Here is a 23455-nt window from a genome sequence, read left to right as displayed (position 1 = left end):
GGGAGAGGCGGGAAGCGGGCTACCACCGGTAGCTGGCAATTAGCAACTTTTTTTTAACATTTTGACCCTCTCGCAGATCCATCGATGGGAGGCGGGCGGGGAGATCGGGTATCGGAAGAAGAAAGGGGGGGGGGAGAGAGAGAGAGAATGAAGCAGAGGCGCGGCTTGCGAAATCAGATGGTTCCATGACACCGGAGCAAAGGCCAAAGGGTGTCTGAAATTTGCAAAGAGGAAAGTCTTGGATTTGCTCCTGCTTGAGGATGCGGGGGGGGGGGCGGTTGGAGAGAAATGCTCTCCAGATTAACTCTTCCCAAGTCCATAAGTCCTCCAAAGATGCTGATGCGAGTTGGAGCCACGAGGGCTATCCAACACCACCGTTCATCTCCATCACTGACCCATCCTTCTCCCCGCGGAAAGGAAGAAAAGATTGAGCTGGTGTGATGTATAATCTTCTTCCACCACCCCCGGAAGTCCGTGGAACCCCAACCTCCTCGCTCTCTTTAGCACGTGTCCTCGCTAGATCACTCCTCGCAATTTTTGAAATTTGGAATATGTGAGCGCGTGTCTGTTCCACGCGCGCGCGGGGGGGGGACTTAAGGGGGGAAAGGGTGGGCGAAAATCAAGCGTTAGGACAACTCCGGGGGAAGTCCCAACGCAGAGATCAATGTTAACCAAACAGACACATTTATTTATTTATTTTGCAAACGCTACCAGCCTAGACAAAAAGTTAGCTCGAGATGTACAAGCTAACGCATGCAAGCACTCGTACTGTACAAGCAAGGAAGGTTAGGGAGCATCCTTACCTACTGAACAACACCAGCCATCCCCAGCCACGAGACAAAACATCCCCTTGGCTTTTCTCTATTCCTAACAGTAATGCCCGGTGGAGATAAATAGGGGGTCTGCCCCCCGCTTTTGAAGAATGAAAAATGGTGAGTCCCTTTCCGGGGGACTCAGGAAAATCAATTTCAGTCAGGAAGGAGTTAAAAAGTTCTGGTCCCAGCTGACAGTCAGCTGATTGGCCCCTGATTGACAGCTTCGAAAAGTTTCCTTGTTTCTATACTATTATGCTAAAGAGGGCCGGGTTCGCGGCATCGGATTGGCCGGAACTCGGAGTCAATTTCCCATTTGAAAGCTTGACGTCAGGAGCGCTATAAAACTCAGCAATGCTTTTAAACTCTCCTCCTGGATGAGCTCTTTAAAATATTTTTTCATCTTGTTGCTGGAGCTTGGGAGTTGAGTTTCTTTTCTTTTTTAAGGGTGAAAAAAACCTGCTTGTTATTTTGGGTCATACCATTGACCCCAGACAGTATTATTTTCCAAGGGTTTTTTCTTTCTTTCGCTTTTTCTAAAGAAGTAGTAATAGTTACTTACCTCCTCTCTCTCTTTTTTTTTTTTTCCTTCTCCCCCTCCCCTGATGGTGAAACTGCCTCTCTCTTCGTTTTTGCACCGGGCATGGGAAAAAAAAGAAAGCAGTCCAGGAGGAAAGAGACCCTGAAGTGTTGAGAAAGAAAGAAATCCAAACAACCGTTGCAAACAACAACTTAAAGCAACCTTTTTCTCTGCAAAGCTGCAGAGCAGAGAGAGAAAGAGAGAGCGCACAGGGGAGAGAGGGGGAGGGAGGCGAGGGGGGGGGGGAGAAGCGAGAGAGAGAGCGAAGGGGGAGAGAGCGAGAGAAAAGCCAAAGCAATCCAGCGCAGCCTGATGCAAAAGGCGACTAAGTAGAGCCAGAAGAGCGAGCGAGCAAGGCAGCCGCCTGCGGTCCGCCGGCTGCACCCGCGTGGCTCTTCTTCGCGAAGGGAAGCTCGCTGCAGCTTGGAGTCGAGCCTTGCCAAAGCAGGAGAGAGCGGCAGGCAGGCAGGCAGGCGCGGGGGGAGCGAGAGAGCGCGAGCGAGCGAGAGCCGCGCAGGCACCCCGAGAGCAGCGGCGCCGAGCTCTTGCAAAGCCTCAAACTGGCTCACCCGCTCGCAAGTCAGAGCAGCCCCCTCGCTCCGGGAGTGCACCCTTTCTGGAGGACTGGCGGCGGCGGCGGCGGCGGCACCCCCAGCAAAAGGATGGCATCCGAGCTGGCCCTGAACAGCTCCGACCTGCCCACCAGTCCCTTGGCCATGGAATATGTTAATGACTTCGATCTGATGAAGTTTGAAGTGAAAAAGGAGCCGGTGGAGACCGACCGCATTATCAGCCAGTGCGGCCGCTTGATCGCTGGGGGCTCGCTCTCTTCCACCCCGATGAGCACGCCCTGCAGCTCGGTGCCGCCGTCGCCCAGCTTCTCGGCGCCCAGCCCGGGCTCGGGCGGCAGCGACCAGAAGACGCACTTGGAAGACTACTACTGGATGACCGGCTACCCGCAGCAGCTCAACCCAGAGGCGCTGGGCTTCAGCCCGGAAGACGCCGTGGAGGCGCTCATCAACAACAGCCACCACCAGCTCCAGAGCGCGCCGGGCTTCGATGGCTATGCTAGAGGGCAGCAGCTGGCCGCGGCCGCGGCCGCAGCAGCAGCAGCCGGCGGCAGCGCCGGCCCGGGGGGATCCATGCAGCCCGACGACATGGGCTCGGCGGCCGCCGTGGTGTCAGCGGTGATCGCGGCGGCTCAGCAGCAGCAGCAGCAGCAGCAGAACGGCGGCGGCGGCGCGCCCCATTACCACCACCACCACCACCCGGCCGGGGGCCACCACCACCATCACCACCACCAGCAGCCGGGCAGCGTGCAGTCCTCGGGCAGCAGCAGCAGCAGCAGTAGCAGCAGCAGCAGCAGCAGCGCCGGCGGAGGCGGAGGCGGCGGCGGGGGTCTCCACCACCCTCACCACGGCGGCGGCAGCTTGCATTTCGACGACCGCTTCTCGGACGAGCAGCTGGTGACCATGTCGGTGAGGGAACTCAACCGGCAGCTGCGCGGCGTCAGCAAGGAAGAGGTAATCCGGCTGAAGCAGAAGCGGCGGACCCTCAAGAACCGAGGCTACGCGCAGTCCTGCCGCTTCAAGAGGGTCCAGCAGCGGCACGTCTTGGAGTCCGAGAAGAACCAGCTCCTGCAGCAAGTGGAGCATCTCAAGCAGGAAATCTCCAGGCTGGTCCGGGAGAGGGACGCCTACAAGGAAAAATACGAGAAATTGGTCAGCAATGGGTTCAGAGAAAACGGCTCCAGCAGCGACAACCCATCCTCTCCAGAGTTTTTCATGTGAGTTGTGGTCTTCCTCTCTCCCCACCACCTCCAACCTGCACCCCCTACTTCCCCGGCAGCCTCGTAACACCTTTAGCACACATACACACGTGCGCGCAAAAGTTTCTCCACGCGGCTTGGGGCGAGGGGGGGGCAGCTGGCTATAAAGCAATCAAACTGGCCGCCACGTCTCCATTATTAATAATAATGATAATAATATTTTTTCTGGGGGAAAAACAGCAACCTCAACTTTGGGGTTTTGTTTTTTTTAAGGTGGATTGACTCAGCAATAGCCAACCTTATACAAGTTTATATATATATATTTACTTTTGTGGGGGCTTCTTGCTGGGTGCTTGTGTGTGTGTTGAAATCCAACTTCCCACCAACTCACTACTTCAATCTGAAGTTTGCTCAGCCTTTGAAACCTGCCATCCATTATATATATATATATATATATATATATATATATATATATATATATATATATATAGTTAATGAAGTGTTTTCCCCTCCCCTTTTTACGTTTGCAGTGTTCAAAGTACAAAAAAAAGTTACTTTCCCTTTTCTTTTTTGCCATCCTGAGTTCTTCAAATCTGTTTTTTAATCTGGAATAGACACACACACACACACACACACACGGGAAAAGTAATTATAAAATTATTTTAAGACTTTGGCTTGCTGAGTTCCATCTGTTGTGCTAAACCTAGATAATATATCTAGATCAACCTGCCAGATTGAAGCCCTCATCCACCTCCCATGTGTTCATGATGTGAGTTTTGGCCTTGCCCTGCCAAATGGTGAAACTTTTAGTATGCCATTAGATTCCCATACTCATCTCATCCATTTATTATGCTTGCTATTTTGTCTTAGCATCTATTAACTATGTAACTGTTTCAAAAGACTATGGGGAGAAAACAAAGACAATATATTGATAAAAGCCCTGCATGCTGGACATGTATGGTATATATTTTTTTTCTTTTGCTTGGATATGGACTTCGGAGACTGTAACGGCATGACATTCATCCTTTTTAGTTTTATTGCCTCAACACTTTTTTGAACTGAAAACAAAAAAGTGCAACCTTTTGGGGGCTTCTTCCTCCCCATTCAAGTTTTCATCTACTCTGGAAACTGCTTTGAGTTGCTCAGAACTTCAGATTTCTTTTTAATGCATTGATACATCCCTTCTTTTAAAAGAAAGAAAAGGAGAGAGAGAAAAGCCCAGAATGGATTGTGATTACCCTTAATATGATTTCTTTAAATAAATAAAAAAAGAACTTTGGGGGGAAAGTTTTAAAACTTACGCGTAAAAAAATATTCACTTCCAATTTGTGGGTTTTGAAAACTATGCTGTTGCTTAAAGCAGTCGAAAATTTATGTTGGAATGACCTGCCCCATTTCTGCTAATTTTTTGTTTTTATTTTCCTTTTGGCCATTGTCAAATGTTGGAATGCTCTGGGTTCCTGGTATATAATTTAATTCTAGCTTTTATTGTCTGTTAGCACCAGTTCAAATGTATGCTACAGAAAAAAGAAATGTTATAGATACATTCAAGAGTTAGGTCTGTTTAGCTGTAGATCCTTTTTTAAAAAATGATGCACTAAATTGTTGACTGTCTTGATGTTAAAAGGGGGTAGAATTTACAACGGGACTGGTTTTTTTAAAAGTAGTTTATACAGCATGTGATTGCAACTTAAGTATAAGTTGGGTAAATGTAGACCTTGCTATGCCACTGACTGTTTTTGGAAACCAAAGTATTAAAAGGGGAGCCCCCCCTCTTTATATTATTAATAGGGGTATTTTGTGTTCAAAATGTATGGTTGGGTTTTGTTTGGGGGCTTTTTTAAAAAAAATTGAAATATTTGGGACTGAATTGCACTAAGATATAACCTGAAACAAACAATATAAACCATTACAAACCTGTCTAGGATGCTAATATGATTTATGCAGTTACAAAGATGGCATTACTGCTCAGTTTTTTTAAAATGATGCAGATTTTTTTACAGTTGTATTGTGGTGCAGAACTGGATTTTCTGTAACTTCACAAAAATCAAAAAGTTTTAAAGGCATTAAAAAGCAAATTTTATTTTCAGGGAGTGATAATCCTGTCTTTAAAAAAAATGGAAAGTAAATCTTACCACAATAAATATAAAAAAATCTTGTCAGTTACTTTTTTCCCCTTTTACATATTTTGCTGTGCAAAATTGTTTTATATATTGAGTTACTAACTAACCATGTGTGATGTTCCTTATGTGCTTTCTTTCATTTTTCAACTTTACGGTTATATCAAAAAGAAAGAATAATCTACTATAATAAACTGCATTTTTGATTCTATATTCAGTTTCATTAGTTTGTAGCTTCCCTCACCACCATCAACAAAAAGTAAAGCCGCCTCTTTAAAAGTAGTATACTGAGGGGGGGGGTGTTGAGAGGGAGAGTGGTTTGCTAACAGTTTATCATTCTAAATAGATAAGGTGGGTGAAGGAATGGGCTGCCTAAGTTTCAGGCAAGGTGGGAATTGCTACCCACCAGAGCTCTGTTTTCTCACAGGTAGGTGAAGAAGCATGGCTTCTGGAGTACTTTTTCAGTTTTGTAATAATTCTAAAAGGCATTCAGACTCTTCCCCTTCCATGATTATTTAAGCCACAGGTCTCAAGTAAGAGTTGTGACTTTGGTTTTCATTGTTTTCTGGTGGAATATAACAAAAGGAGGGGATTTTGCACCCTCTTACTGAAGTCAGGTAAACTGGACTGTGCATCCTAGGTTTTTCTTCTTACCTATTCCTTTATTGATGTTACAGGGAATTTTAAAGATGTGGCCAGAATCCAATGGACCACAAAACTAATTCACCACTGAGAGGGGCAGGGGGGGAGGGCTTATTAACCCTGTTTAACCCTGTTTCCCCATGATGTGCATCGCAAACTGCTTTTGAAACAGGATGTTGTTTTTCGAAAGCCGCTTGCGATATGGCGTAGGGCCCATTAAAAAAAAAAAAAAGAAGTCAAAAATTCCACCAAATTCACACTCTCTCCTCCTTCCTCCCCTCCCCCACCACTACTCCCCATTCCATTTTAAGTGTTTTTGTTTCATTCATTTATGGTGTATTTTGCTGGCCCATTTTTCTGGTGAACTTTCTCAGGAGAGGAGAAAAATAAGTAAGTATCAACAATGGTTGCCACTTTTCAAAGAAAAACAGTATCTGGAGCTTTATTCTTGAGGACTAGAAAGGGAGACTTCTGTTGGGACCTTTTCTTTGTCACTGTCAAAAATCCTCCATAGAACACTTGATTCTGTGGTGTTCCTGTAGTGTAAACTGACTGCGAAAATATCTAGGAGTGAGCTGGATTTGCGTCCTGAATTCCTGGATGGAACTCGGGATCTACTTTTCTGAATGCTCAATCCAGTCTTTCAAGATCTCAGGACTCCACCAGCTGTAGTTTTGCTTTTAAATCACTTTGGGAAAGCATGCAGGAGAGTGTGAACTCCACCAACTCACCTGTTCCCTACACTACAACCAGTGTTGGGGGGGGTACAGGGGGGTTGCAGGTGGAGGGAGTCAAATAGGAGGGGCTCAGGGAACTGCTGAGAACTGGGCCTTGTTTGAATTTGCAGGTGGGCTCTGTCCTGTAAAACTTTACAAGGTACTGCTTTTAAACCTGTGCTGAGCCAGGGCAAAGGTCACCAGACCTTTAAACAAAGTTGTGGCCTCAATCTGAGACTAAAACAGAGGTAGGGTGTTGCCTGCATTTCCCCCTCGCTGCTCGGTCTTGTTCTCTCTCTGGGAGTGAATTGGTGTGCCCGTGAATGTGTGTTTTACAGATCCCACGGCCGGGAAAAGCTTGTGGCTACCTAAAGCAAGTAGTCCTTTTAAGTGTGCATGGAGTATTTAGATCACAGTAATCTAGAGGGACTGGAAAGGCCTTGACATATGCAAGATCAAGTTGCTGCTTCTCTCTCTCCCCCCCCCCATCTCCATCTACTTTTCTTTGACAACCACTCAGTTGCCCAACCTCCTCCTCCAGAAAGCCACACACATGTCCTTTAGCACTTGACCTTCTGATAGCCCAGGCAAGTTCTATAGGCTGCATCACTGCAGCGCTCTCTAGGCAAGTTAATGTGTAAGCGGAGGGTAAACTGCCTGCAATTGGCCAATCAGAAAATTATTTGCTCTTATAAAGATAGTAGGGCTTTCTCTCACCACCACCACTCCTCCTCTTCCCTCCCCCTTCACTTCTTCAAATGTTTGAACTCCTTGCCAAAAGTTCCACAGGCTCTGAGTGGCCCTCACCTTGCTGAGGTCTTTTCCTTAGCTCAGGCAGGCCCAATGCAGAGAAGAATTCACCTTGCCGCTTGAAAACTGTTCGGATTTCCCCAGCATAAGCAGATATTACATTTGCAAACACCCCCCCCCCCTAAGAAAAGAGGCACAGTTCAATTAGCATGTTATAGGGGGCAGGGAGCAAAAAAATAATCCCCATTTCTTCTTGCAAAAGCTGCAGCAGCTGATGCATCCCAAAGTTACTTTCAGTTCCTGTTATGATTTCTAAGGAGAGAGAGGACAAAATGAAGAATGGGGTAAATTGGATGTGTGTTTTGTCACTGGGCCTTGGAGAACAAGCTAAAGTGCAGGACAAAGTTTACAAGGAGGAGGAAGCTACCCCCCTTGTAGGACATTGTGGTGGGGAGAGAACAGCTCTGTATTCTGCAGTCCTCTATCAGTGGCCCTTTAATGAACAGCTGAGCCTTCTCCTTTTCATCATTTCAATTGGAAGGGAGGGTGACTTTTCACATTTTTACTTTATCAGAATTATTTTTGCAAATGATGTGTAAGTAAGGAAATGGATCAAGATGTGTAACACAAAACCTTGAAGGCCAGGCATGTGGGCTGTGGGAGGAGAGGCTGCTCAAGTTTCATTTCAGGGAGGACGAGGTTTTAAAAAATAAAATAAAAAACCCACCCACACCACCTCCCTCCACAATGCTTTGCTAGAATCGCCCTGCTCTAAGAATAAGTCCAGCTCAATAGATGTCAATGGGGAAGGGGCATCAGTCTGACCATCCACCTGCCATTGAGTTTGGTTAGCATCAGATGCATTGATTCTGCAGCTGCTGAAGCTGAGGTCCCCCTCCTCACTCAGCCCTCCAGGTCTCTGTGATCTCTGATGCCCTGGCCTTCAAATCCTGGGTGAAAATAAATCAGTGCCTCGTGCAACCTGATCCTGTGCACGTTTACTCAGAATCAATTCTCTATGACTTCAGTCCCGTGGAAGTGTGGGCAGGATTGCAGCCTTCCTTGCCCCATTGCGTAATGCCTCCTTTCTGTTCCCAGCCTTGTTGCTGATTTTCCCACCTGCATTCACTGAGTCTCCATGTTCACACATGCGATTTGCATGCATGTGTACAAGGCAGACAAACAACATTTGCTTGCTGTATATACTGCAGTAAAAGACAGGTTGCACTTCTATGCTCCTTGAACAAGTTTATGACTTACTCCCGAATAAACACATACTTGACATCAGGGCCATTCACTGTAGAACACTTTTTGCTCCTCAGAAATGGAGAGCAATTGGCCAAGGTTGGAAAGTCATGCACATTTACTCAGAAAGTAAACCCTGTTATTTTCAATGGGGTTTACTCTGGTGTAAATGTGCTTAGGCTCTCTACCTTTTTAGATGGTTCACACTTGAGGGCAGAGTTCTCAAATATCAGTTCCCATCCACTCAGCTTTCTAAAACAACCCCCCCCCCTAGCAGCTGTGCAAGAAAGAGAATTGTCTCGCTTTCTTATCCTTCCTCCATCTTTCTCAACCCCAAAAAACCCATCTTCCTTGTTACTATGTTCATAAGATACAAGATACTTGATTCAAAAATAATTCAAAAGTCTCTCCCTTCTGCTTTCCCACTCCACTTTCCTACTCCCTCCCCCCTTTATAAACCACAGATCTCATTAAGCAGAGCACCTGCTTTGCATGCAGAAGGTCTGAGAGTCAACCCCTGGCATCTTTAGGTGGGGCTGGCAATGTCCCCTGCCTGAAATTCCGCAGAGCCGCTGCCAGTCAGTGTCGACAGTACTGGGCCAGATGGATCAATGGTCAGGCTCTGCAGAAGGCAGCTTCCCTTCTCTCCCATTGCCCTGTCACCACCCCACCTGGTTCAGCAGCGCAGAATGCATGCCTTGCTCTGCTCTCCTTCCGAATTCCTTTCTTGCTACCCATTTCCGCTTCCCTATCCTATCTGAATACCAGATCGAGCGCATCGGGCCTGCCTTCCTGGTTCGAGCGAGCGAGCGAGCGATGTGCCTACATCAATGTTATCTGCTACCGCGTTATCCGGGACCACACGGCGGGGACGGCAGCATCTGCTGTGCTTGGGAAGGGAAGCCTCCATTTATCACCGGGGCCATCAGACAAGCGCAGTGAAACTCTGACGCCTGTTCAAAGGGTAGCCAGAAAGGCGTATTTCCTAGGGAGGAAGGTAGCAGGAACTTTCTGAAGAAGTCTTGTGGCCTCTTTAAGAAGGCTAACGCATTTTATGATGGCGCAAACTTTCATGGACCGCAGTCCACGAAATCCGATGCCAGAATAAAATTGGTGAGTCGTGAAGGGGCCATACGAATATTTTGCTGCATCGATCGGCTCACAGGCAAACACACACTTCCTCCAAAACCGGGCGACAGGCTTTTTAAGTCTCCCGCTTTTCCCACTATTTATATGCGGTTTGTTTTGTTTTTTTAAAAGACGTTTGCACTAGGCTAATGCAGGTTTTCTCCACAAACACACATGCATGGCGGCTGTTTGGAGCAGCAGTCTGAATGAAGCCGTTTTGGCCGCTCCAATTCTGCCTGGCCAGCTCGGGTAGCTGCATCTAAACACTGACATTCTCGGTTCTAGCTGGACTTATCTTCCCTATAATGTATTTAGGATGACGAGGTTAGGCGAGCTTCCTGAAGGGATCGCCTCTGTAAAAAAACACATCAACGCTAGCAATAGGGGGACACCGGTGGTTCAGGAGTTTCAGGTGGTTCAGTTATGCTGCAGGCTTAATTCGAAGTAAGCTTCAGGAAACACTATGAGGTTTACTTTCAGGAAGTGAACCTGTTTGGAATCAAGCTGTCCCCGCGCCCCGCACCGATTTAGTTAACCAACCAGGGGCTGATTTTCTTCCAGTGAGTTCAGCGGCATTTAGCTGCCTGAGTCCTGATTTGGCGTTTTGCAGCCACTATCACAAAAAAGTCCAGTTTAATTCTAACCTGAGCTGCTGGCCTGAAGCCCTGGAAAGGCTGTTCACACCCATCTGCTAAAAGAGGGATGGCAGCGGGACCACCCCCTTTCAAACACGACTGCCGTCTAGGGAAATCCCGTCTGGGACCCAAAGATGTTTACACGCGCACTGTATTGCTCGAATGAAACCGGATCCACTGGTTTAGCCTCTCTCTCTCTCTCTCTCTCTCTCTCTCTCTCTCTCTCTCTCTCTCTCTCTCTCTCTCACACACACACACACACACACACACACACACACACGGCGCAGCGACACACTCCGAATCAAAATCGCTTCATTAACTTCCACGTGAAGAACCACGTCCTGGTTTTGGCGCAGCATTGCCTCCTCTTCACACATCCCGCCCTATAATGATCACCCGCTTTCTGCGGCCCTTTGAAATGGCACACTCTTGTTCCAGTCTCTCTCTGACAATCCAGTTCTAGGCATGTTTACACAGACAGAACCCAGTTCAATAGTCCCAGGTAAAGCGAGGATAGGATCGCCCGGCCTAGATCTCAAGCCTCCCTCTTTTTTCCACGTAGACAGATATCTAGTGTGTTTCAAATACTGTACACCTTGTTGCAAAGTAAGTTTAAGACAACACAGACAAATGACACACCCCTTTCCCAAGCTTTTTTTTCTTCGGAGTGCTCGATCCCCCGGACGGAGGAGGAGGGGCGTTCCGGATTTGCAGCGGTTTGTTGATTCAGATGCAACAAAGGCCGATTTTCTATTCTTAACGAGCAGCGGCTGGACAGGGGGGCGTATAGAAGAAGCCCGAGGTTTTTGCATTGTGCGATCACCTGGCCCCAATTCTGCTCCTTGGGCTCTCTCCCACCCTCTAGGCAGGAGGGAACTTTGGCCAGGATATAGAGGAGGCAGGTGGAGAGACGGTCGAGAAAACTGACCAGCCTCCAATAAATTCCTTTGCATGTTTGGATCGTCGAAGAGCTGAACTTAGGCTGGGAAACGTTTACCTAGGACCCGTGTAAGTCTTGCTGGAGTCAACCGGGCTTGTTTCCAAGTAGACGTGCAGAGGATCGCGCTGACTCAGGACCGTTCCTTCGTCACGGTTCCTCGGGAGTAAGCCCCAGGGACCAAATGGGACTTTCTTCCCTAGTCTACGTGCACAGCCAGAACTTTTGTAGCCCCGCTTGCAGGAGCTACAGCCGCAAAGCATCCCTTGAAAGCCGCGATCCTCTGTGCGCCCTACGTGGGAGTAAGTTCAACTGAACTCAGAGGGACTTACCGTAGTTCTGAGTAAACGTGCGCAGGATCGGGCCGCGTAGCATCCACACTAAACTGGGAACACGCACGCACACACCCTGACGGTTCCTCGTCTTCCCCGGAGTTTGTAGTATTTAAAATACAATTTCCCTGTCATGTTTACTTCACTGGGGATTGGCTACATCTTTTTGCCCATATCTTTCTTTTGTTCTTTTTCGGTATTATGCAAGTAACAGCGCGATCAGAAGAAAGCCTCACTGATGCTAGTGGGACTTACTCCCAGGTAAGTGTGCCTAGGCTCCCAGGGTAAGCATGCGTAGGATCCTGTGCGCACTTTCCTGGGAGTAAACCCCACTGAAAACAGTGAGAATGACTTCCGAGCAAGAATGCATAGGATCGGGGTGTCAATCTCGCAGAAGGGTTCAGTGGTACTTTCCTTTCAAGGAAATATGCATAGGAGTTCAGCTTTGGCTGCTGGGTTTCATTCAGGCAGTTTCCAAAGAAAAGAATTATCATATATATAGTTATATATATTTGTTTCTTAAGCCATATATCCTGAACTGAATCCTGTCCATCTGTTAACACTTAATCCTCACTCCGAAAACGCAGACACCATCAGCCACGCACGTATCCATCCATAGGTACCCCGATTTACTGCCGCGCGTTCACGAAAGCATAAGGGCGATCGAGAGCCACGGAATTTTCTCCGCAGCAAGAGTGACCCTATTAAGTGATTCCAGAATTGCAGCCACCATCGCCAACAAACTGGTTCAGACACGTGCGCCCCCCCCCCCCAATAAATCTCTGGCGCAGACACAGAAAGGCATCGACACGTGCCCGGTCGCCAAGGATCTTGTGGACTCCCACTTACATTCCTTCTCGTCTTTAGTAGATTGTTTCCGATTAAGTCTCCCTAAATAAAGCTTCGTCGTTAGATTTGATCTAAAAGAAGGAGTTCCCGGTAGTAGGCACTAGAATATGTATGTTTTTTTATTAAAGTTTTCCCCGTTTTAAAGTTTTTTAAAGGATGTGTCTTGACTTCAAGGAATATTAACAATCAAGAAAGGATAAAGAGTTGGGTGTCCAGGCACACCTTATTCGCCGGAGCGCCATTGCTCCGCACGGCCTTAATGCTCAATAACAGCACTCAGCTGACCGGTGATGAATAGCTTCGATCCTGCAGGATTTTCCTGTACTCAGGATCGCTCATTTCATGCCGCGCAGCTGGTCTGGGGATCTTTGAGGAAGAGGGATGAAGTCCCCCGACCCTCCGACATGAAGTGAACCTGCTTAGGACCACATCTTTTCCTCACATCCTTTCTTCAGGTAAAGAACCTGCAAGCCATCGCAGCCCGATCCTATGCGTGCTTAACTGGCATTCACTGCTTAGGATCAGCAGATTGAGGGAGAGGCGCTGCCTGCGGCTCAGTCTCGCGCGCTGTGGACCCAGGCAAACGCGCTGCGGTAACGCCGACATGGATTGCTCAATCATGCGATCCTAGTCATATTTACTTTGAAGTAAAGAGTTAAATGGAACTTACTCGCAGGTAAGTGTGGATTGGATTGGATCGCTGCCCTAAACTCACATTGTAGCAACTGCCCTTTCCTAATTCGCTTCCTCCCTGGTGGAATTGGCGATAGTCGCTTGGAGAGCTGGACGCCTCCTGGCCGCAAAGCAGGCAGGCGATCCTAAGCCCTTGTTTGGCATCGGGATTCCGTGGAACTTCAAAGGATCTGTGGGCAAAATTGACACTAAAAGGCGTACAGGTGGAAAATTAGGCGCAGAAGTACCACACCCCCCCCCGCCCGATCTTAATGGTTGCTTCGTCGGAGGTAAACCCTGTTCCCACTAAGTTTGACGGGTCTGGCTCCCTATATGGCGAGGACTGCGGCGTTACAAGGGCGTCCGATCGTCGCTTCTGCCACAAACGATACGGTGCTGGCTCTGTATTTTGCAGACTATCATTTTGCGCTCTGAGTCTCTTAAGCCCCGTCCCGTTCCCGTTCCCGTCCCCCCAAAAAAGCTTGCTGGTTCTTTGGCTGGCAACTAACAGCGGGAAACTGAGCCCCGCTTGAAACCTCGAGCGAGGAAGCGTTGCGAATAACAAGCCGGTTTGGGAATGCTTCAGGCTTCGGGACCTCATGGGGGTTGACTGCTTCTGAATCGGCTCGCTTTGTATTGTCCGGCGGCAAAGCAAGGATGAGAGAGCGAACCGGAACCTCCGCCCCACCAGCCCGCCCCACCAGCCCGGGGATCCAGTTTTTGGTGCCTAATATCGCATTTAGGGTGATTTTTCACGGTTGGAAAATCTTCTGCGGCAGAAAATGAACTCCCCGCTGGGAAAGATTTAGATCTTTTGGGAATAGATTTTTTTTTTAGAGCCAATATGTTTTTCCAAGTGCGTTGTGGTTGATCATTGCACTCCTCTAGCAAAAGGAGAAGAGGAGAGCTTTTAAAAAGTATCCAACCAGCCTACAGTAAGCACAGATGTATCTCCCTTAAAAAATCCCGATGCCTACACATTATACATGGAAAGCAACATGGCTTCCCCCCAAGAACCATGGGAGCTGTAGTTTACACCTCAGAAAACTACAGTTCACAGCGCTCTTAACAAATTGCAGTCCCCAGGATTCCATGTGCTTTAAATGGGCTAAAGTGATAAAGCAGTCTTCTGCCCAGCAAACACACCTGTTTGAATAGTTGTATTGAGGGACCCAAGGATCATCTAGTCTAACCCACTGCACTGCAAAGGTATGTTGCTATAGCCTGGCTCGCTCACCTTTCCACGTATCTGGCATTACTTTGGTCCTTCTTTCCCTTCGTTTTTCTTTAACATTATGTGAGGTAGAAGGGAGGGACTTCTGATAACTAGGAGAGGTACTTGAGGTGTCTATCCTTTTTCCAGCTTGGTGACTTTTGGTGGCAAGGAGTTAATAACATTAAGATGGGAGGCGTGAAGAATGAGATCTATTGCCCTGAGCTCCTTTGAGTTGGGGTGGTGTAGTGGTGGTGTAGGGACACAGGACCTTTGTGAGCCTGGGGGCCATATTGTCTCATGTTCCTGGGGTGAGCAGGGCCAGAGGCAAAAGTGGGCCAAGCAATGGATGCAAGCTTGCCTTTGTACTGTAGGCTACATTCCAGGCAGGCAAAAGCCAGAGGTTTCTGCACAGGCCTCTCTTCATCCAGGAGGCAATATCACAATTTTAGGAAGTGTTTTTTGCTAGGCAACAGCAATTACAGAGGCCTGGAGCAAATTGGGAAGCTTTTTAAGGGTCAGGTGAAGAGACCAGGAGACCACATTCATCCCCTTCACCTAAAGTTCCTCACCGCTGGGCTAGAGCACCAGACTAGGACGGGGGAGATCTGGATACAAATCCCTGCTCATCCACAAAGTTTGCTTGTTCTCACTGAGTAGTGGGCCACTCACTCCCTTGGTTTAGCCGAATTTGATTTTGTGTGTTTGGTTTGTTGTGAGGACAAAAGAGAGGAACTATGCAGGCTATCCTGAGATTATTGGAGGACACCTAGAATCTGCCTGCAGTACTGTAATAATAAAGATGATAATTTGTGATAATTATTATGCAAGTTATGTCAAGCTCTGCTTGCTTAAATGGTTTTCTTAGCATGGCTAGTAAACTGCAGGAGGAGGCTACTGACACATCCAAGGTCTTATTGCTTATTCCAAGTGGCCTTTAGAAAAAGATTGACTCTATATATAGAATACGTCTGTTACTAGTTAGGTAGATGGTTGCCAGTAATCAATTTATTATTATTATTATTATTATTATTATTATTATTATTATTATTATTATGCTTATATCACATCTTTTCTTCCAAGCAGCTGAAGGCGCACATGTTCTCCATCTCCGTTTTCTCCTCGCAACAACCCTGTGAGGCAGTGAACCCAAGGTCACTCAGCGAACTTGATGCCTGAGTGGGAAAATAAAACGGGTTTCTCCACATCTAGTCAGACACTCTTACCACTACCCCGCAATGTGCAGTGCCTGTGAGAATGGTCAGCAACTAGTGGCCTGTGGCCTAAACCTGTCCCATTCAGTGATGTCATTTGCTGCCCTTCAAATGCTAGCTTCTTAGAGAAAAGAAGGTTGTGAAGAACAGCATGTGGGATGCCAATTATGGGAGCAGCCTTGTTCTGATGACAAGGGACACCTGCTTTTCATACTCCCTGCTCCTTCAGCAGAACCTCTTGCTGAGCAGCGTTCTGTGATCAAAGACAGCATCTGTCTCTGACCACTGGGAACTATTGCCAGGCCCTGGTTTGTGAGCATCTCTGTGGTGTCTGTCTGGCCAGAACTAGACTGAATGCTGCTTTAAAAGGACTTGCTGCTGCAGCCCACTATGGCCATTGCTGTGGTCATGTTTCCTTTTGAAGTGTGTGGTAACATGGGCATAGCCAGGATTTTTGTTAGGGGGGAACAGGTCTTTTGTTGGGGGGGGGAATGACGTCATTGGTCAGTTAGTTAAGTATTTCTATTGTTTTACTTGATCTTTTAAAAAATATATTTATTGATCTTTTTAAAACTAGGCATACATAACAACAAGAAAACAACACATCACAACAATAATACAATACTAAAAACAGAACACTACAGTAATCTAAGTCCATCTTTGTTGGACTTCCTCCAACCACTCCCTCCTGGTTTCCCATATAAATCTTTCTTTTACACAATTTCATCTTCCTTTTTACTCTCTATTTCAATTACTTAAACCCCTAAATTTTACCTCTAATAACTTTATCCTATATCCTTACTATCCTTAACTTATTTTCATATATCATTATCCTCTATATCTCATTTTCTTTACTCCCCAATTGTTTTACTTGATCTGGGGGGGGCAGTTGCCCCCTGCGTCCCCCCGACTACACCCATGTGCGGTAATGAAAGACCATTTTGATCTGGCCTTTGCTAGCTGGAAGAGGGTGAGGTTTGATGGTAAGTAACGCTGGTGAAATGGGGTGGGCGATGGAGGGCTAGCGGTCCAAACTCTTGCTTTTGTATGTCTGTAGTTCACTTTTAGTCCTTTGGTGACATCCTGATTTTGATAGTTTATCCAAGGCCTTAAAGGTAAAGGGACCCCTGTCCATTAGGTCTAGTCGTGTCTGACTCTGGGGTTGCGGCGCTCATCTTGCGTTACTGGCTGAGGGAGCCGGTGTACAGCTTCTGGGTCATGTTGCCAGCATGACAAAGCCGCTTCTGGCGAACCAGAGCAGCACACAGAAATGCTGTTTACCTTCCTGCCGGAGCAGTCCCTGTGTATCTACTTGCACTTTGATGTGCTTTCCAACTGCTAGGTGGGCTTTTACAACTGCAATGGTTTACAGGCGTCTTCTCCAGCCAGTGACCCATAATCCCCAACCACAGGCCCTGCTGGCTGGGAACGACAGAAGTTGTCATCTAAAACACCTGGAGGACATCAGGCTGATTTAGGGAGAGAGATTCCTTGCCTCCTCAAATACTGCAACTATTGTTTTAAAAACTGACAGTACCAACTAGTTAATTGGTTGAGTCATTAGCTGAATTTTTTAAATGTGCACTTTTAACTTCAACCATAGCACTTCCTGTGTTAGGAGAGTCAGTTCTGATAGTGTTGTCCTAAATGTATTTTTGTGCAAATGACTTTTTTGTTGTTGCAAATGGTGGTTGCAATTATTCTCTCTGTGTGTGCATATCTGTATATCTACATTTAAAGGCAACCACCCACTTCTGCCTTTCATTACATTTTTTAAGAGTCACTTCTGACTAGGGATGGACAAATCTGACAATATAGGTTCCTCTCAGCTTCTATTTTTTTCAGCCTTCGGTTCTTTGCATTTCCGCATCAGTTTGCAATTTTATTTTAAAATCCTCCTGAAAATTCGCCAGCATTTCAATGTGACTTTCTCTTAATACATACTTTCCCCGTATGCATTCCCCCCCCACCCGAGATACACCGGTTTTTTAAAAAAAGCAATTTTCTCTACTATAATGCATTTTTGTATGCTACTTCTACCGATATATGCATTTTTATGCACACTGTACCCTAGTTGTAAATGTTACCTGGCTGGAGAACTGCACTGCAAAATTCAGAAGCACGTTCAGTTTGTAGGATGGCTGTGCTTTGGTTTGTATATTGTTTTGGAAAGTGCAAATTAGGCAGGTTCAGTTTTAAATGACAGCTGAATCAACCCCTCCCATGCCTCCTTCTGACACCCAAAGCTCTAAATGTCCACTGTTCAGACTCTGCCTTTGACTGGAGCTCTGGACAGGCTGAAGCCATGCTCATTTCCCCCCACATCCTCCAAAAAAGCAGCCTGGAATTTGCCTTGGGAAGGGAACATTGCTCTTTGCCTGCATTCCTAGCTGCCTGCATGTATCTGCAAATACGTTTGTCTTTGGGGGGGGGGGGCATTGTATTTAAGCTAATTGTTCCAAAGCATTACTTGCTTTCCCGTGTGATGGACCTATTGTCTGAAGCCATTTCCACCAATATCTCTTTCGATATAACCACAATATGTATTCCCATTGGTGTAATTAATTTAGTTGAAGAGGAAGGGAAGCAGTGAGTAGGCCAAAACAGTTAAATCACTAGATAGCTGGAATTAAATGTTAGCAATTGTGATTCCTAATAAATCCAAGTTTCATTTCCACTTGCAGTGACTGTTTCACTTCGAGCCCTTCTGGAGTTTACAGCACATTTCATAGTTTTTGCCACCTACTTGCTCACAAATAACACAAACGCAGGAAGGAGAATCGGTTATGCATTTGATGGAGGATCTTCTGCCGAGTCATTTTCGTTTAGAATAAGAAAAATAAAATATTAGATAGATCTGCTAAAATACAATATTTGTGTCATAGTAAATTGAATATTTTCTTGGGGAAATGATTTTATAACATAGAACCAAATGATGGGGGAGAGGGAAACTTATTAAATGATAAGTCTTATAGCAATGCTGCCAAATTATAAGAGAGAGAGAGGGGGGGGTGATGATATCAATCATGTTAAATTAATAAATCTGTATTGCCTTCTTTTACACTGAGCTAATGCAGCATTTCTTGATTTTTTTGCCTCTCTATTAATACCCAATCATCAAGTAATTTTAATTGAGTATTTGGATGCTGCAGAGGTCTACGTTGGGCTTTGATTTGATTGAGTCAGTTGTAATGCTAGGAGAGGGATGTCCTCTTTATAGTCTAGAGATAATAAAAGGATGCTGACCACAACACTTCTTAGATGCTCTTCAGGTGGGGTGGGGGTGGGAAAATTGAATACCTATCCCTTCCAAATGAATGCATTCATAATAGGATGGATTTGCCAGTTGGCATGAAAGCAGAGGTCATCTTGAGGAAAATGACACCTAAGGTCTAGAGGAGTCATCTGCTTTAAGAGATCCTGGGCAAGATGCCAAATATTGCATTTAAGAAGATGTCTCCCCCAAGTTGTTGTTTTTTGTGTTTTTTTTTTTTTTTGTTTCGGTCCAAAAATAACACGGGAGGCAGGCAAAACAGGCATCTGGAAATGATTGTTATCCATCCACCCATTTGTTCATCCTCACATTGTCTCCCTGCAATGCACTATGCTACACTATGTTCAGAACTCATTTTAATATTCTACACTAGCAAGCTTGGGTTTTGGAAAGGATATATAAAAATAGAAGCCTTACTTTCAAAAATGGTATAGTGGACAATTTTTCTAAACTGGAAATAAAATTTGGGTATCATATCTATCACTTGTCTTTTTTCTTTTAATTTTTTTTTAAAGAGCCCTCAAGAAACAGGATTTATTTCTTGTCATGCTCTTATATACTCCAAAAATGGATTTATTCACAGCTGGGATAGCTTACAGTATTTTTGCTGCTGTGTGCTTTTCCGTCACAGGCAGAGTTCACGAGGAAACATTGAATATATGATTATTTCAGGTACAACCCAGGATGTGCTTTTTGCGGAGCAGTGACATGAATGGGATTACTCTGGAGTAAAACTGATTATGCATTGCAGTCACAAGCAATGCAGATGAGGTTATTCATGCTCAAATTTGTACCAGAGTTCCTTGTAAACTGTGTCCTAGTAAAGCTTCAGTCCTGTAGGCGCTTACCTGGGAGTGAGCCTCGCAGGACTTACTCCTGAACAGACATGGATAGGATTTCACTGTAAATAATGTATTTCTCTTCCTCTAAAATAATTAGATTTTTCAATAAATCCTGCCAGTTTGAGCTTGTGCAACATGAGAAATTCAAGGGGCAACAGCGTTTGCTGTTTGCTGTTACACTGCTACGTATGTACATCAATTCACTATTCTTTTGTTCATTTACAGTAACACAGCTAATTATTCTGACGAGTAGAAAATAAAAGAAATGCATTATGAAAAATTAAAGGCTACAATTCTACATTATCTAAGCTGGGAACAAGCCTCATTAAACTTAATGAGACTTACATCTGAGTAGACATGACGAAGGCTGCACCATAAAGGAACGTTCGCTCACAGCTTGGAGAGCAAGGTGTTTTGTTTTTGATTTAGCAATTTCCCCCTCCTATCTTTCTAGTTCTTTTTCTATAGCTTTCCTATTACAGAATTGATATGAAAATCAAAGGACAGAACTAGAAAATCCATTTCAGATAATGCTTAATATTAGCAGTGCTGCTGCTTCAAACAACGGACGGAGATAAGGCTTGTGCATCAAAGACTGCAGTTGTAAATACACTTATTAGGGAGTAAATTCTATTGAACTTGCTTCCGAGTAAAACTATCAAGCATCAAACTGCTCCTGATTTCTGCTTTATGTCAGACTAATAAAGCTTTATTTTTAAACAACACTTTTATTAACTATGTTTATTTTTTATTTTTTATTTTTTTACTAAATTAGGTATCCAAGAGAATCTTCTACATCAGTGATGTGAGAATTCCTGTTACCTGGAGTCTGACAAGGTACAGTTTTGTTTTATTTGCGTAGCTGGCTTCTGCTTTCTCCTCCTCCTTCAAAAACAGCCAAGCTGCAGCATAATGTAAGACAAGAAAAATTATTGACCACAACGGAAGTGTCCCTGTTGATTTTCCAAAGCTTTGTGGAAGCCGCTGGGTTTTGCGTAGTGGGGACTTTAATGGTGTTTCTTCTCCAATTTTCCTTTGGGACTCCTGCAACTCTTCCTGAGTGCATGATCTTTTGCTCATGTTATCCTGTGTGTGTGTGTGTGTGTGTGTGTGTGTGTGTGTTTTGTATATGAGTGCGTTCCAAAATGTAACCAAGTGTGTGAATTGTGACAACTCCCCCCCCCATCCTATTGAGTACCCGTGCTGCTCTGTTTACGTCTACACCAATCTTTTCTCAGTAAAGTATCCCCATCAGCACCAGTCCAGATACCAGTCATCTGTTGTTGTTGCTGTTGCACCTGTGCTTGCTCTTTTTCAAAGCATGAGGCAGGCTGTGCAAATGAAATGCAAGTAAGCAGGTGGAAGGGAGAGTGTATGAGATGTTTTCTGATTTTAATCTTTGACTCTTCACAACATGCAATCCAGTTCCATTTCTCTGTTTACCTTGAGGAGGGCAGCTGCCCTTCCCCTTTGCAAGGGACAAGCTACACATTATGTTAGCCATGCAGATGTGCCTTTGAGTGCAGAAGTGTGTTTTGTTGTTTTTATATAAATGGCCAGCATGGGAGCTCAGATCTGGGCTGGAACCCTAGCACAGGAAGGGCAAGGGGCTCTAATCTCTCTCCCCACCAGCTGTGGTTTCAGTCCAGATTGAGGGCCCTACATCTGTGATTTGCACAGGGGGGTTATAACATTGGAGTAATAACTGTAAGTTTTTCCAAATCAATGTTGCAAGCATGAAGAAGAGGAGGGATTTGAACTAGGATTATAGTTGTGTGCGGAACTGAAATCCTTTCTACCCCAAATGCAAGAATGCTGGTCTGAATTGCTTTTCCGTAGACCCCGAGGCAGTTTGTATCTAAAAGTGAAAACCAAAACCCTGCTCTTAAAAGTGTACCTACTAAAGCTGCTTGAGGATTTTGATTTCAGCGCAAACTGACCTGATATGCATCTCCTGGAATAACACACAGATTGGAATGTTACTATCTGAATTTTGTGATGCATTTCTTATCTAAAGAAATGCTCCAGAATGCATTACAAGTTGTGTATTTTAGAATAAAATACATGTAGAAATGTGTCGATTGAAATAAAATGCATATTTAAATATGTATTTTATGTGATTTAATATGTATTTAAATACAAATTTTCATGCATTTTAAAAAATGTGGATGAATTTAGAAACAGGATGGGATGGATTTATGAATAAAGATGTGCAAGATTATCATGGAACAAAAATAGGCTAACCTGTCCATCCCCAACAGCCATGTAGCTAACATAATGTGCAGTTTGGCTCTTAGTCCTTGCATAGGAAGTGCAGGGAACTTTTGGCCCTCCACATGTTGCTGAACTACAACTTCCATCAACTCCAGCAAACACGGTCTATGGCCGGGGATGATGGGACTTGCAGTCCAACAACATTTGCAGGGCCAAAGTTTCCCTTCGCCTGTTGCATAGGGACATCTTGTCTCATTGTGTGATAGGAACTAGTTGCTGTCCAGGCACCTGACTTTTAGCCATGAACACAGGTTGGTGGTGCTGGAGTTTGGGGTGGAGAAGCATCTATCTTCCCCTTTACTCTTGTGCATCTAGTTGTTCATTCGAACACCTATTTGAGTATACAATTGCCCCTTTTTTGCAGTGTGCGTGTGTTTATTTGCATAATACCTTCAATGTGTTTGGTGCTTTCAATTGTACAAAAAATAGGTCTCTGCCCTGAGGAGCTTTCAGCCTGTAATTCAACACAGGGCAGATAAGTGAGGAAAAGAAGCGAGATGGAGGGAAAGAAAATGCATTTATTCCAGTTACATATACTTGCCCTTGCATAAAAAACCCTAAGGTCCCATTTGCATTATACATTTAAAACAGTATCACACTACTTTAAACAGTCATGCATTCCCCCAAAGAATCCTGGGAATTGTAGTTTGCTAGGAGTGCTGAAAGAGAGATTTGTCCATTAACCCACTCTGTTTAAAGTAATAGGATCTTGCTTTAAATGTATAGCGGAGATGATGATTTGGTTAGCTGCCCACCCTCCTGCCCTGGAAAAGCTCCTGTTCCTTTAGCATCAACACATCTGCATTCAGCAGGTGCAGATTTCCCTACCATCAAACTTCAGTGCATATTCACAATTTCTGTTTTGTAAAGCACAGAACCATGTGTAGGAAAAAGAAGTGATAATGTGGAACAAGAATCACGAGGACCAGTGTCTTGCACACACTTTCAGTTACTGCAGTGGGGTATCTCTGTGGCCAGCTCTGCTCAGTTACGATGCACTCAGTACATTTGGAGGTGGGTTGGGTTCAGATCCTTATCTGCGGGTGATGTTTAATATCCCTGGACAAATGCGCTCTTCCTTAGCTTGTACACCTCTGCATTTCTTACTTGACATGTCTGGGTTCTGTAGACAAGACTGAGCCCCATTAACTAAAATGGGTTTGTTTGTTTTGCTTTTGTTATTGGGGTAGAGGGTTTTAAACTTTTATTTGTGACTTAGGGATGCTTCCTAAGACATAGCACAAGACCCTCTGATCTAGCCTGCACATTGTTTTCAACCCCTTCTCTTTTTAAATTCTTGTTGTTTTTGCCTTCCTTTCTCTGCACACTTTAGGATCAGAAATGCATGTGGCTTGTGGTGGGTTTTTTTTGGGGGGGGAGGGAGTGTCCTCACAATGAATTAGCCTTTTCAATTATCAGTATCCCTGTGTGTGCCTTGAATTATGCAATCTC

At 45.2% G+C, this 23455-nt stretch overlaps 1 protein-coding gene across 2 annotated transcripts in view; it reads left to right on the top strand.

Moving 5' to 3' along the window:
- Positions 1-1635: 1635 nt before the first annotated feature.
- The window catches only part of MAF (MAF bZIP transcription factor), a 232142-nt gene continuing 210322 nt past the window's right edge, over positions 1636-23455 (top strand). For both annotated transcript variants that reach the window (XM_033157179.1, XM_033157181.1), the window contains exons 1-2: positions 1636-3178; positions 20505-20566. In XM_033157179.1, coding sequence (XP_033013070.1) covers positions 2055-3178; positions 20505-20538 — 1158 coding nt within the window. In that variant the 5' untranslated portion in view covers positions 1636-2054 and the 3' untranslated portion in view covers positions 20539-20566. The remainder of the gene's footprint in view (positions 3179-20504; positions 20567-23455) is intronic.

The sequence above is a fragment of the Lacerta agilis genome, chromosome 8 (assembly GCF_009819535.1).
Source record: "Lacerta agilis isolate rLacAgi1 chromosome 8, rLacAgi1.pri, whole genome shotgun sequence".
Classification (NCBI taxonomy): domain Eukaryota; kingdom Metazoa; phylum Chordata; class Lepidosauria; order Squamata; family Lacertidae; genus Lacerta; species Lacerta agilis.
Note: the sequence above shows the minus strand (reverse complement) of the source record. Positions and strands in the feature narration are given on the sequence as shown.